Below are 13,162 nucleotides of genomic sequence, written 5' to 3'. Positions count from 1 at the left end.
ACCTATGTCAAAATAATAAAAATATATCATTAATCGTTTCGTGATGGAAACTTAGGTATTCTGTTCCGGATGAATTCAGGAGCGAGTTTATTGTTTAGTTTTTTAATAATAACATTTAAAAGCAATTTTTATCTTATTTTAAAAATGAGTTTAACTAAGGTTCAGCTTACTAGGATGCAGCTGTAGCTGATAATATTTTAAACTTGAAGTCCTATATGCTTATTATATGTAAAATTTAGCGTTGTCCACTGATGGCGGAGTGTTTTGATTAGTTTCCGACTATGTTGTGGAGAACTATACTCCTACCGACTACCTACCCGGCAGTGGTAGCACTGGACAAATTGATTGGCGGGCGAGTGTAGCGTAGTGGTGGATCACGGTTGATGATGAGGAGGGTAGGTTTTAAAATCAACACGTTGGTGGCGGTGTCACGGCGGGCTGCTGCTGCTTCCACCGTCCGCGATGCCGGCGTTGTCGTCAACGGCGACGGCGACGGTGGCGGCTGTGGCTGCGGCAGCGGCGCGCGGCGGCAGCGACGGCGATGACGACGATGCGCGGCGGTTAGTAAACTTTTGTACACGGTCTGACCGACACGCCTGTTGCCACTGTTGACGCTGTCGTCGTCGTCGTCCTCCTATCCTTCCGTCCGTCAAAGTATATTATACAAATTAATTATTAGACAGGAAGACGACGCCACCACTGTTATGCAATCCGTTCGACGTTTATTAGCGTGCACGTTTGTCGCGATCGCTGTATGCAGATGCATCGGCGCCCCATCCTGTTCGCCGGATAAGCTAGCCAGGTACCGGGTGGTGGTGCGCACGTTCTGGACTCGTGACCGGTTCCCAAAACATTTCCCTGAATGGAGACCACAAGCCCAGTGGAGTAAAGTCGTGGGTAAGTCGATTTTAATTTTACTACAAGAGAACGTTATATATATTTATTAGTGATTTTTATTCTAGACACCTATTGTGTAATATCATATTTAAGTAGTACTCAAATACTTTTTTTAAGTATTTATATAATTTTAAAAATAATAGAATCAGATTTATATGGTGATAATTATTTTGTTATATCAATTAGTATTAATTATTCATCATATTATTATGCTCGTACTTATCTATTTGTTTGAAGAAAATTAAATTCATTATTTGTTAGATTTACATAAGCAAATATGTCTGCAAAAACCAGGTAATCTATAATACAGTAAATTGAAGGAGAAACTAGTTTCGTCATTTTCTATAACAAATGTAACGTACTTAATAAATAATTTTCATTATTCCAATTATTATTTATGAGTAGTAGCTACTGTAAACTATGAATAGGAGAATCAATAATTCAATCGGGAACTTATAATCAATACATTTTATGCTCGATTTTATGAAGTGTCGCACATTTAAAAAAATACATTATTATTTACTAATTGAACCTGGCATGAGGATAAAAGTTCACATTGTAAGTATCTATCTAAATAAATATATTTCTAACACCTTTTACAAAATAATAAATTACCTAGATAAGTATAATTGATTTTATTAGAAATTTGTTCTTTAAAATTATACATATAATGTTTATTTTATTTTTAAAAACATTTCTCATTGTTTAAAATCATAATTAATATGAAATTTAGTAAAATTAATTAAAAGCCATTCAAATTATTAAATGAGCTTACTTTAGATCATTGGCTTATACTTGAGTCATATTCTAATTTTATTAATAATAAAATACAAATTTAACAACGAAGAATCTAAATATGTTTACTATAGTGTAGGTCCCAATAGACTTGGTTAATGCCACTACGTAGTTGAATACCAATAAAATAACGTGAAAATTATCTGGTAATATTTTAAGACACTTTTAAACAAGCATAGGATTAATTTTTTTTTGAAAGAATTACTTTATAGTTATTTATAATATAAAACTACTTCATATTGATATAATTTATTATGTTTTTAATTTTTTTTATTGACATCTTAATTTTGTATTCAACAATTAATGTTTATTTTTATAGAAAAATATTTTTACGCTTCTATAGTTATTTCTTTGGCTCATGATTTCATTATTAATTATATTTATATTTATGACAATGATGATGATATAGGTATTTAGGTAGATTAAACTTATTTTGCTGTGATTTGTCACATATTTAAAGAGATATACCTAAAATTATATATATCATATAAAAAACAAATCGAAATGTATGTATAAATTAATATAAAAATCAAATGTTTTATTGAATAAAAAAATTTTCATTTATAAAATAAAATAAATAAATATTTAAAATGAACTTAAGGTTATTTTTTATAAAACTGTTTTCTACACATAAAAAGTGTCAAGACATTTGTGTATAATTCGATTGTATTTTCTTATAACTTAACTTCAAAAATTATACATTAAATATATTTAAATAATTAAATAAAAACTTTAAGTCTAAATATATTTTATTTATTTAGCAAAATCTAAAACTTATTTATTTATTAGTAATTAGTATGAGAATATTATTTCGGTTTATAACAACTTGTACAACATTTCTAAAAACTATATATTACTAATTAGTATTCAAATTTTTACTCTTTAAATTTATGCCGCTTTATATATAGTTCTCGATATTATTTAAAAGTATATAAGTATGAATACGCATCTGTGTGCATCAAAGACTCATTTTAATTAACGATGTAGAGTCAAATGATTATGGTATAAACTTTACAAACATTGTAGTTTTTCTTATAAATAGGTAAATATAAGTTACACACGTATACATTATATATTAGCATATAGTATATTGGTGTGTGTGTGTGTGTGTGTGTGTGTGTGTGTGTGTGTGTGTGTGTGTGTGTGTATGTCTTATGCTACGAATATATTGAAGTTAGGGTCAGCTAAAAGCCGCAAACAGTTTCCAGAGAGGAAAGGTTTTTTTAACGTCTAGGTTATATAGAATATACTAATGGTAGCGAAGTGTGGGGGTAAGTTTTGAAAAGCTCCTGCTGTGAACCATTGCAATTGCCTTGGCGTTTGAAATCCATTGACGAACATAGACTTCGTTGTCGGAAGGATGCACATCGTACACGCTTTGTGAATACAAAAAAAGGAATCTACTGTCGTTACGTGGATATGAAACTTTTCTTTCTTTTTTTACGTTCATACCCTATGGTTGTTTGAGTAAATTTATAATTTTTGTTTTTCTAGTAATTTTTTTAAATCTGCTACTTTTATAATTTTGTATTATATTACATATATATGAGTATATAATATAGGTTAGATTATATACTCACTTATTTATACGAGCATATACACGAATATTGTAGACTAGATTACAAGAATATGAATGGATACAATGTTTTAACAAATTAAATAAACTGAAACCTGAAAATATTCAGGTAATATAATAATTGTAATAGTCTTTTTTTTTTTATTTTATAAAGTGTTCTTGACAGAGTCATCTAACGTATTGATAATATTAATTAACATTTTAGCAGTTTAACAATTGATAATGCATAATTATATAAATTATTTACAAATTATTTACTGGTGTTGAGACAGGGCATCATGAGGACGTTCATGCTTGAGTTGTTGTAATAGTCTTAAATTTATTATGGCGTGTCTTTAATGAAAAAAAGGATGATTTAACTTATACTTATACGTATAAGTTATTTTGCTCCTCTTAAAATATGCTCAGTCAATCAAACAACTGAAATTACATAATTAAAGAATCAACTATAAACAAATAAATTCAACGTTTTTTAAATGTTTTTAGTTGTAATTATAGCATAATAAATGTATTATGGTTAAATGAATCAAACAATAAATATATTTTGTTAGAATATAACAAGTAATAAATTAATAATTTAATGAATTTTCTTCAGCTCCATGTTAATAAGATATAATATGCTAGTATACCACCCATTATTACTCTTCTATTCATCACAAACAATTACATATTATTATGTACCTGACCACAATGTAAAAAATTTTCAATCAATATATATTGATATATGGAATACAATAATTGAATAATGCATAATATATAAACTGAACACCACTTAATTTTATTCGTTCTTTGATCATATTAACAAATTGTTTAATATAATTTTAAAAGAAACTTTTGGCATCAAATTAAATTTTCTGTTTTTCAATTGATTGTGTGCTTGTCTAATGGCTATTCTAGTATTAGTAGTATTCTTAGATTGATTAGAAATGAAAGTGTACTAAAATCATTACTATAATAATTATATAATGTGTAAATAAAACATTTTAAACTGTAAATTAACTGTCTATCAAATGCAATAAGAATTAATTTTGTATTGTTGTTAGATCGATAATAACATTAGATTTTTGATGTATAGGATATAGGTATTATTGGTATTAATAATTAATTTACACTCAAAAATAATAAGAACGAAAATAGAAATGCTTCGGTCCAAGTACTAAAGCCTTTCCAAGATTAAGATGCTCACATTACACTTGCATATACTGATGTAATATTGCTGCAGTGAACAATATGGTAATGTACATGAACGGTTAGGTAACATTTTAAGGGAAGGGGGGCAAAATAAAAAAATCTCAAATTTAAGCAAAATTATAAGTTAATATTATTTTTCTAAGGGGGTAGCAAGTACTCCATTTTGCCTTCTTCATGGGGTGCCCATGGTTGTGTATCCAAGTATTTAAAACATTTTCATGGCCACTGTGAAAATAAAAATCGCTATGGTCCACGAAATTTACCACGCCGAAAAATGTGTACTTATGTTTTAATGTCCACAGTTTTCGATTATTAATTTCGTCTTAAAAATTATTGTAAGTTAGAAAATAATGAATCTTTCGTTTTATTATGTCTTAAAAAAATACACAGCACTACTTTTCTTTGTTATATAAAGCCATTATTACTTTGTGAAATACAAATGTATTATCATAATTTATATAATATAATTCTTATTAGATAATTATTGTTATTACAGTATAAATAAAATATAAATACTATTAATTTCTATAAGTATACATAAATCGTTAAATATAAGTAAAGTATATAAAGTCATAGTCGTCAGTCAATTAGATATATTGACTTTTGAGAAAGTATTTTAGTTTAATTATTTATTTTTCCATTAACAATTTACTTTTTCTATAAATAGTACAATATATAAAATATATAGATATAACTTATGACGTATGCTTGAATTTTTCTGAGGCTATATGTTTGTTTTAGACCAATTTGATGATGCAACTCAATTTTGCAGATTTTTGCTTCCTCTTTGAAAAACATAGTATATCGGGTAAATAACGTCTTTCTTAATCTAACTAAAGTAAGTAATTGATGCTATAGTGTGATTTTTTTGTTTTGGTTGATAAAAAATATAGAGAGGATCACAGGACCTATCACCTTTACTATAATAGTTATTTGTTTAATTTTCCCATAATAATGTCTGGATATTTCTGCATTCTTAGTACTTATTGTTTATAGTCTAATAATAACTATTCAATTCCTTAGGATATAGATAGTACATAAAGAGTAAAAATAGAAAACACTGCAAGTTCTTTCCTATGCAATACATAATATGTATAGCTTAAATTATAATGTATAATATGAGTTATAATAATATAATCACTAATAATAAGATGACAGATTATACATTTATTGAACGTAGAATAAAGTATAATACATCGATTGCTTATTGGATGTTTTTAGAGTTTTGGATTCTAGCGGAACGATAAATGTTCTGAATGATTCTTTGTGTGAATTTTTTTTTTAAAAACACTGTCTAATAGTAAAAATGTTTAGCTTTCCAATTTTGAGATGATTTCTGTTAGAATATTGGATCAAGTTGTTACTTTAGGAGGTTGAAAGTAAAAAAATTCCTATATTAATTACAGTGTCATAAGCATTCAATAATGAGGTACGAATACACTCGATAGTCTCGACTCTCGATACCTATTACACAACAAATTGTTTACTTATTTTTTTCTTTTGTAGGTTAGGTTAAGTTAGGTTAGGTTAGTATTATTTGTATTTATGAACATAAATCTGTAGATCTAACTAAATATTATTTTTATAATGATTATATTTTTATAAACGTTTAAAATTTGGATATATAACGAAACATAACGATTTTCTTTTAAATACCTAGTTATTTTATTGTAATTCAAAATATTTTCATCGTAAAAAGTTTAAACTCTTAGCTATTAAGCACTTTTATTTCCTATATACATTATAATTTAATACAAACTGTCCTTAGACATAGAGTCTGATTTACCCGTTTTCTTTGATCGGAATTGTCTTTCAGATACCTATGATAGTATGAATTTCTTAGTTTTTTAAATAGTTAGTAATAATTATTTATTATTAGTGTGTTTTGTCATGAAACTTTAAACTAATATATATATATATAAAAAAAAAAAATATTATAAAATGTATAATATACGAATATGTAAACTCTGAAAACAATTGTAATAAAGTATATATTTATTATTTTTATTCAAGATTTAAAATGTTGGTTGTAGTAAAAAACTTGTTTATATTATTTTCTTTACGCTCTACATAGGGATTCTATTTTAACTATGGAAATTCCATAATAATGCTTCTGCGATATCATTTTAATATACATCTATTATATTATATATACACGTGAGAAGTGGCTGAATTAGATGCGTTTCCATTGGAAATATTCAAAAAGACAGGAAATCCTTTTTCCTTTTTTCTATTCTCCCACAATTTTTGAAAAGTATTAATACAATTACGCTCCGGAGGTGTAGAAAAAGTATTGTAATTTATTTTACCTCATAGTTACTAAAATTTAGAGGTGACCAACGAGATAATAAAAGAAATATTTTTGTTCTATTAGACAAGTTAGTGGAAAATATTAAAAAAGTTATTGAATATTATAATATTTATTTATCTAAATTATAATGATATCAGCATTTTTTCAAAACAAATATAAGTAATAAAATAGATTATATATTAAACTGTTTTTAATTTAAATAGTTAATAAATAAACTAAAGTAGAGTAACAAATGTCATTACTTGCATTATTTCAATAAAATGTCACTTGAATGAATTAATACATTTATATTATTTAAAAATCTGACAATTTTACTTGCGTACCTACCTACATATTTCCAATAGTTTTTGGTTTTAATCATTTATTTGATATACTTAATCAAACTTTAATAAATTAATTAATACACTTTTATTTAATATGTTCTTTACACTACATGGATTGATTATATACATCGTATATCGGTCTTAAAATGTTAAATATATCAAATTTGAGTTCAGTGAAACTAATTTTGTATTTTTGTGTTAGCTTTAATCAGAGCCGTGCCGTGGGGGGGGGTCTAGGGGGTATGCGCCACAGGCGCATGGTTTAAAGGGGCGCTAAAAAATTGAAATGCATAATGATAAATAAAATAGGGGGCGAATATTTTTGATTTTTTTAATTTTGCCCTGGGCACCAAATCTTAACAGCACGGCTCTGGCTTTAATATTAAAGTAAATTGACTTATGATAAAATTTAAAGGTAAGAATTTTGAGTATGTAAACTATTAAAAGGTTCATAACTCCCTTAAAAATTAAAATATTTTAAAAACGAGAGAACACAGATAATGATCTTACTTCTAAGTTTGATCATAGGTTCTTTCTTTCTAGTATTTATAATTAGTGATAATATAACACACTATTGATTCTAATAAACGAAAATTTACTGTGTTGTACGTTTTTGATACGGAAACAAGTGACAACACATTTGAATGTGGATGCGTGAACGTCCTATTAATGTGTTCAGAATTTGTTAGTTTACTCAAGTGAGTTACTTTTCAAAGTACAATCAATGAATATAATACATTATTTTAATCTAGTTACTGAACTATCGCTGCAAAAAATTATTCAAAATTTTTAAAGCATTGTTAGATGCATATTGAAAACATTAATATTGTATTTAATTTTTTGATTTATCAAATATTTTTGGCATACTAACATTTATATTTTTACTGTTATTTGTTCGAAATATTTAAGATGTATTTTTTTGCTCAAAAACATTGGTTATAGAGATAATATGTTTAAAACTTCAACTTTAAAAATGAAAAAAATATTATCAATACTAATGAGTGACTGTAGAGTGTAAAAATACTATTTTAACTTGTTGTTAATTTACTATGTATTGTTGAGTATACAATATTTAATATTATTATACTCGTAGGTGATACTTAGTACCTGAAATTAATAGTAATAATATTTTACCACCATAAATTTTGTTTGAAAAAGGCATCTGGTGATTTTCGGAACCCATAACTCAAATGTACCAAAACTATCATTGTCTGCGCTCGATGTTGTGCAGTATACAGTAGGTACATAGTTGTATATCTGTATATACTTTCACCCACTCTAAAATGGCTGTGAATCAAACTCAACGAGGAGAGCAATAAGTTAGAGCTAAGAAGTGTTTGCGGCGGCAAACGCGTCGAGATATAGAGAGTCAGAGAAATTTCGGTGCCGGAAATTTACGATCGAGAGGATATCATCTTCCGGTATACATTTCCGTCCCATCTAACCCCCGGACATCGGGACTGCTGCAGGCGCACATGCTTATACCTATACGCGTGTCTGGCGCACGTTTCTCACACTAACAAATCACCACCACCGCCACTACCATTACCACCACTGCCACCTTAATCTGCTACCCTACATTGCACCGCTCTTAGTACAATAATATCATCGATATGGAGGTGTGTAAAGCTGCTCACAGCTTTTGTTATCTTTTCGGCTCAATTAACCTATGTCATTCCACCCTACCATATCCTTCAAGAAATCATGTGTCTATATATTATATAGGTAACCACCTTAGTGGGCTGAGCGAGAAAAGAGCCACAGATTCATTTGTCAAACGGTTAAGCCAAATCGATGCCCGTGGTGTCAACGAGCGAGCAAGAGATAAACATGATTTGGCAAGATGCCACGCCACTGGTTCACTTGTGATGGAATTTATAATTTGATAATAACTGTGACAAGAATAAACGACAAAGGTCTACCAACCATTAAATAATTGATCTCACCAAAAGATATATAGGTATTCTACCTTCTCCTTATGCTGACAATACCAATCTATAACATGGTATATTATTCATTTATTTAATTGTATTTCACTTAAATTAAAAACATCGTCTTAATTATATACTTTTAATAATATAACCTTTTTTTCCACTTAGTAAAATAATTAAACATTTTATGAAGTTAGGTTAAATCTTTTAGGATATCTTTTCATGAAATGGATACTAAAATTTTATATCATGTAATTTTTTACATTAAATGGCCATCCACTTGGTGAAATAAAATATAATATTATAGGTAATTATATAATTATACTGTTTTGATGAATAAATATGCCATTCTTAAATCATACGTGGAAATTTACATTACAATATGTGACACCTGTAACTAAAAAAGGTCTTAATCGTAAGTAGGTGGTTCAACATCAACCCATTGTAACAAAACATTTTAATGAGAGAGGCCAAATTGATTTGATTGGTTTTCAGTCAGTTCCTGATGGAGAATTTAAATTAATATTAAATTATCAGGATCATAATAATAAATTTGTTTGTTTATATCAAAGTAAACACGCTACTGAATTAGCGCATCAATTACTGTCAATTTTTCTAACATTTGGAGCTCCTCAAATTTGCTTACAGAAAAACAATTATAAATGCCTGGTCGTAAAGCAGTTTAGACTTATCAGATTAAATAAGATAACGATTTTTGTAAAGTAGTAAGAAAAAATAAAATAATGAATGTTTATTATATTTTGTTTCATCAAATCTTACAAAATTTTAAAACAATTCATATATTTAATAAAATATAATTAAAATATAATATTAATAATAATATAAGTATTGTGATATATGGTATATGTATTATTACAATCAATGGCAGTATAATCCCAGGTTAGGTTATTTATAATCCCAAGTGGGATGGCCATTTTATGAAAAAAATTACACAAAATAAAATTGTAATATCCATTTTGTGAAAAAATATCCACTTCATAAAATTTTTAATTATTTATTAAATTATTTAGGAAAAAAACTGTTTCTATTTCATGAAAAGTTATTCATGAAATGGACAGTTTCATCAAGTGATTGTGACAAATATATAATATTTTCAGATATTATCTATCGTTACAGTAATCATAATTTGTTTATTATTGGGATTGTTGTATTTATATTAATGTTTCAAGTTTCATTCAAAACGTACGTAATTTAAGAACATTTATACTTTTTAGAGTAGGACAAGTGAGAGAGTGTTGTGAGAAGTGAAATAAATAAACTATAGATAAGAAATAATGGTTGATAATTGGAAGTAAGGTGTTATTATTTGTTACTCCAACGGCTTCAGCGGTTAGGTAATTGTATTTTTATTGGTTATCCTATGATAACAGTTCAAAATACATATAAAAATTGGTTTTTGATAAAGTAAACTTTTTCCGAATTTGTTGACAGTGATTTTAGTGTTAAGTAAAAATTAAAACATACTTTTTCATGATTAAGTTTTTATTTTTCATGAAGAGTAACAAGGCTTCATTGTGGATTATGGATAATCTACAATGAGACACTTTCAATTTTATTTAGTCGTTTCAATAGTTTTTATTACATAATTATTTAGTATACTAAATAATTAGTTATTCCCTGCAGAATTGTTTAATACAATTATAAATGTTCTACTACTCTTATCTTTAAATCAACCAATTTTTGTCTCAATAGTACAACTTTATTTTCTATACTTGACATAATATACTGTTACAGTTTTAAATCATTTGACCACGATGACCGAATAAGTTAAATTATTCATCATTACTCGGGAGATACGATTTTCGTATTCAGTTAATACAATTAACGTCCACTTTTTACAAGCGACGGCAACGTTCCTTACAAATTTCAAGTTATAGACTAGTATGAAAAAAAAGGTATTTTTATGAAATGTAGTACATTATTATTATAGTACGATACGTACAAGCGAACAACGTACACCTATGTGACCCCGTAGATTTTAGTTACATTAACTGGTGTAGTTACGTGGTAACATACACTCAAGTATGCATGCAAATTTACTATTCATTTAACACTATGATAAATTGTGTCTCTAATTTTGGGTTCTACGTACATCCCGTAAAAAGTCGACGAATATCTAAAAATACGCATATCACCGTGACCGGCAAACATTGTTGATGTGCCAACTGGGCCTGACAGACACGTCACACATGCACGTCTCGTATTCCCATAAAATACTCAGATATCGTGCCGCTAACTCTACAAATAGGTATGTGTGTCTGTTAATATCCTTAGCCGTGAAATTAAGTACAATATTTTTTCAAAACTACCCTTACTTGATACCTGTAACGATCAATGGAGGCTGTTTATTAATTTAACTCTAAATATTAGACCTTTGTAGACCAATCGCGTGGACAACGAAAACTACTAAAATAAACAACGATTTAGATATAGGTAAAGTACTTGTATTACATTCATACATAATATTAAAGGATAAAGTTTATGATTACATTCTTAAGTAACGGGTTAATAAAATAATTATACACATAATAATTAACAAACATACTCAACCCCATTGTTTCCTTTAATAAAGTTTATATTCAAATTTTGATTTTTTAAATTTTTAAGTATATCTATCATATTTTAATATTTTTGGAATTTTTATGCAGTTTAAGGAATGTTTTTTTGATGATAAAAACTTTTTTCAAATAAGAACAATTGCATTGTTTTGTTGAAAATTGCGAAGGAGATGATTTTTTTAATGTTGATTGTACAAGTAATTTAAAACTTAAGCAAATAGTTACTGAGTTATTAGATTTTAAGTACATAGGATAATAGTTTTCGAGGCTTAGAAGATGATTTGAGAATTATGTTAATTACCTAACCTTAATTTATTATAATTTTATATTTTGTAAAGATGGTATGATTATAAAAAAACTAGACTAAAACAAGTATTATGTATTTTATGTCTAATCATTACTATTAATTCTTTTTATTCAACCTAGTGAAACCACCCACTATCAACTTTTGATTTTTAAATGACAACCTATATTTAAAATGTCATAAAATAGAAAAGCTATTTTTTTTTAATGAATTTTAACGTTAAAATGATTTAAAAAATTTAACCATTAATTTATAAACACCAATAAAAGAAATCTGATGACTTTTATTTTAAAAAAAGTAAAATTCTATCACAAATCTATAGTTTTTGATTCAAATACAAAACTTTGCTTTTAATTTAAAATTTGTATCTGTAGTATTACTCTAACCAACGAATTCATTTCTTGAAACCCTAAAGTACTATGAATGAAAGTCAAAATTCAAAATTCACTTATTAATATATATCATTTTTTATACATACTGATTGTCTTTTAAGACTTAGAAGTCTTAAGAACTTAAGTGTCGTTTAAAAACTATAAATCTGTAATTATCTTGTATAATATAAACATAGATTTGGTTTTAATTTAACGTTACTAAGTAAATTAATATAGTTTTACAATGTTAACATAATAACATTAAAAGGATGTCTGTATACTAAGCAAATTGCTGTTTTATTTTGTTAGTAAAAAAAAAACAAAAGCTTTAATACTTTTTATTGTGGTTGTATTTTACATTAAAAGTATTATTATTATAATTCTACTAAACTTCTTTCCTCGCAATTGGTATAAGAGGATTTCAATGCACTAGCTTGGCTTACGTGCAACATAGTAAATTTGAGTTCAGCAGAACCAAACTTGTTTTTCCATTTTTGTTTATCAAAGTAAAATAACTTATTTTCTAACTTAAAGTTAAGAACTATCTGTGTTTGTAGATTATAGGTCGGAATTTCCAGGATATTTTAATTTGTATATACCTATAAGTAGAGATCGAATTTATATTCTCTTAAAATCCATTAAATATGATGTTTTTATGTCATTAAAAATAGGTAATATATTCTCTTAATATTCTTTTAAAATATAAAATATCATATACCTATATGATGTTGTATGTCCTTAAAAATGCAAAATATTCTTTTAATATTCTGTAAAAAAAAAAAAAAATGATTACAATTATTTAGTTTAAATTTATTTTATTAATTTAGTTTACAATAACAGCTAGTCTAAATTTATTTTATTTTATTACAATGAAAATTGTTTTG

The 13,162-nt window shown here is 26.9% G+C and overlaps 1 protein-coding gene across 1 annotated transcript in view; it reads left to right on the top strand.

Annotated features, from left to right (window-relative positions):
- The first annotated feature begins 583 nt into the window (after nucleotides 1-583).
- The window catches only part of LOC113553882 (spondin-2-like), a 121,697-nt gene continuing 109,118 nt past the window's right edge, over nucleotides 584-13,162 (top strand). The window contains exon 1 of the mRNA XM_026957482.1: nucleotides 584-897. Coding sequence (XP_026813283.1) covers nucleotides 705-897 — 193 coding nt within the window. The 5' untranslated portion in view covers nucleotides 584-704. The remainder of the gene's footprint in view (nucleotides 898-13,162) is intronic.

This window comes from Rhopalosiphum maidis, chromosome 1, assembly GCF_003676215.2.
Source record: "Rhopalosiphum maidis isolate BTI-1 chromosome 1, ASM367621v3, whole genome shotgun sequence".
Lineage (NCBI taxonomy): Eukaryota > Metazoa > Arthropoda > Insecta > Hemiptera > Aphididae > Rhopalosiphum > Rhopalosiphum maidis.
This window is presented reverse-complemented; position numbering and strand designations above follow the sequence as displayed.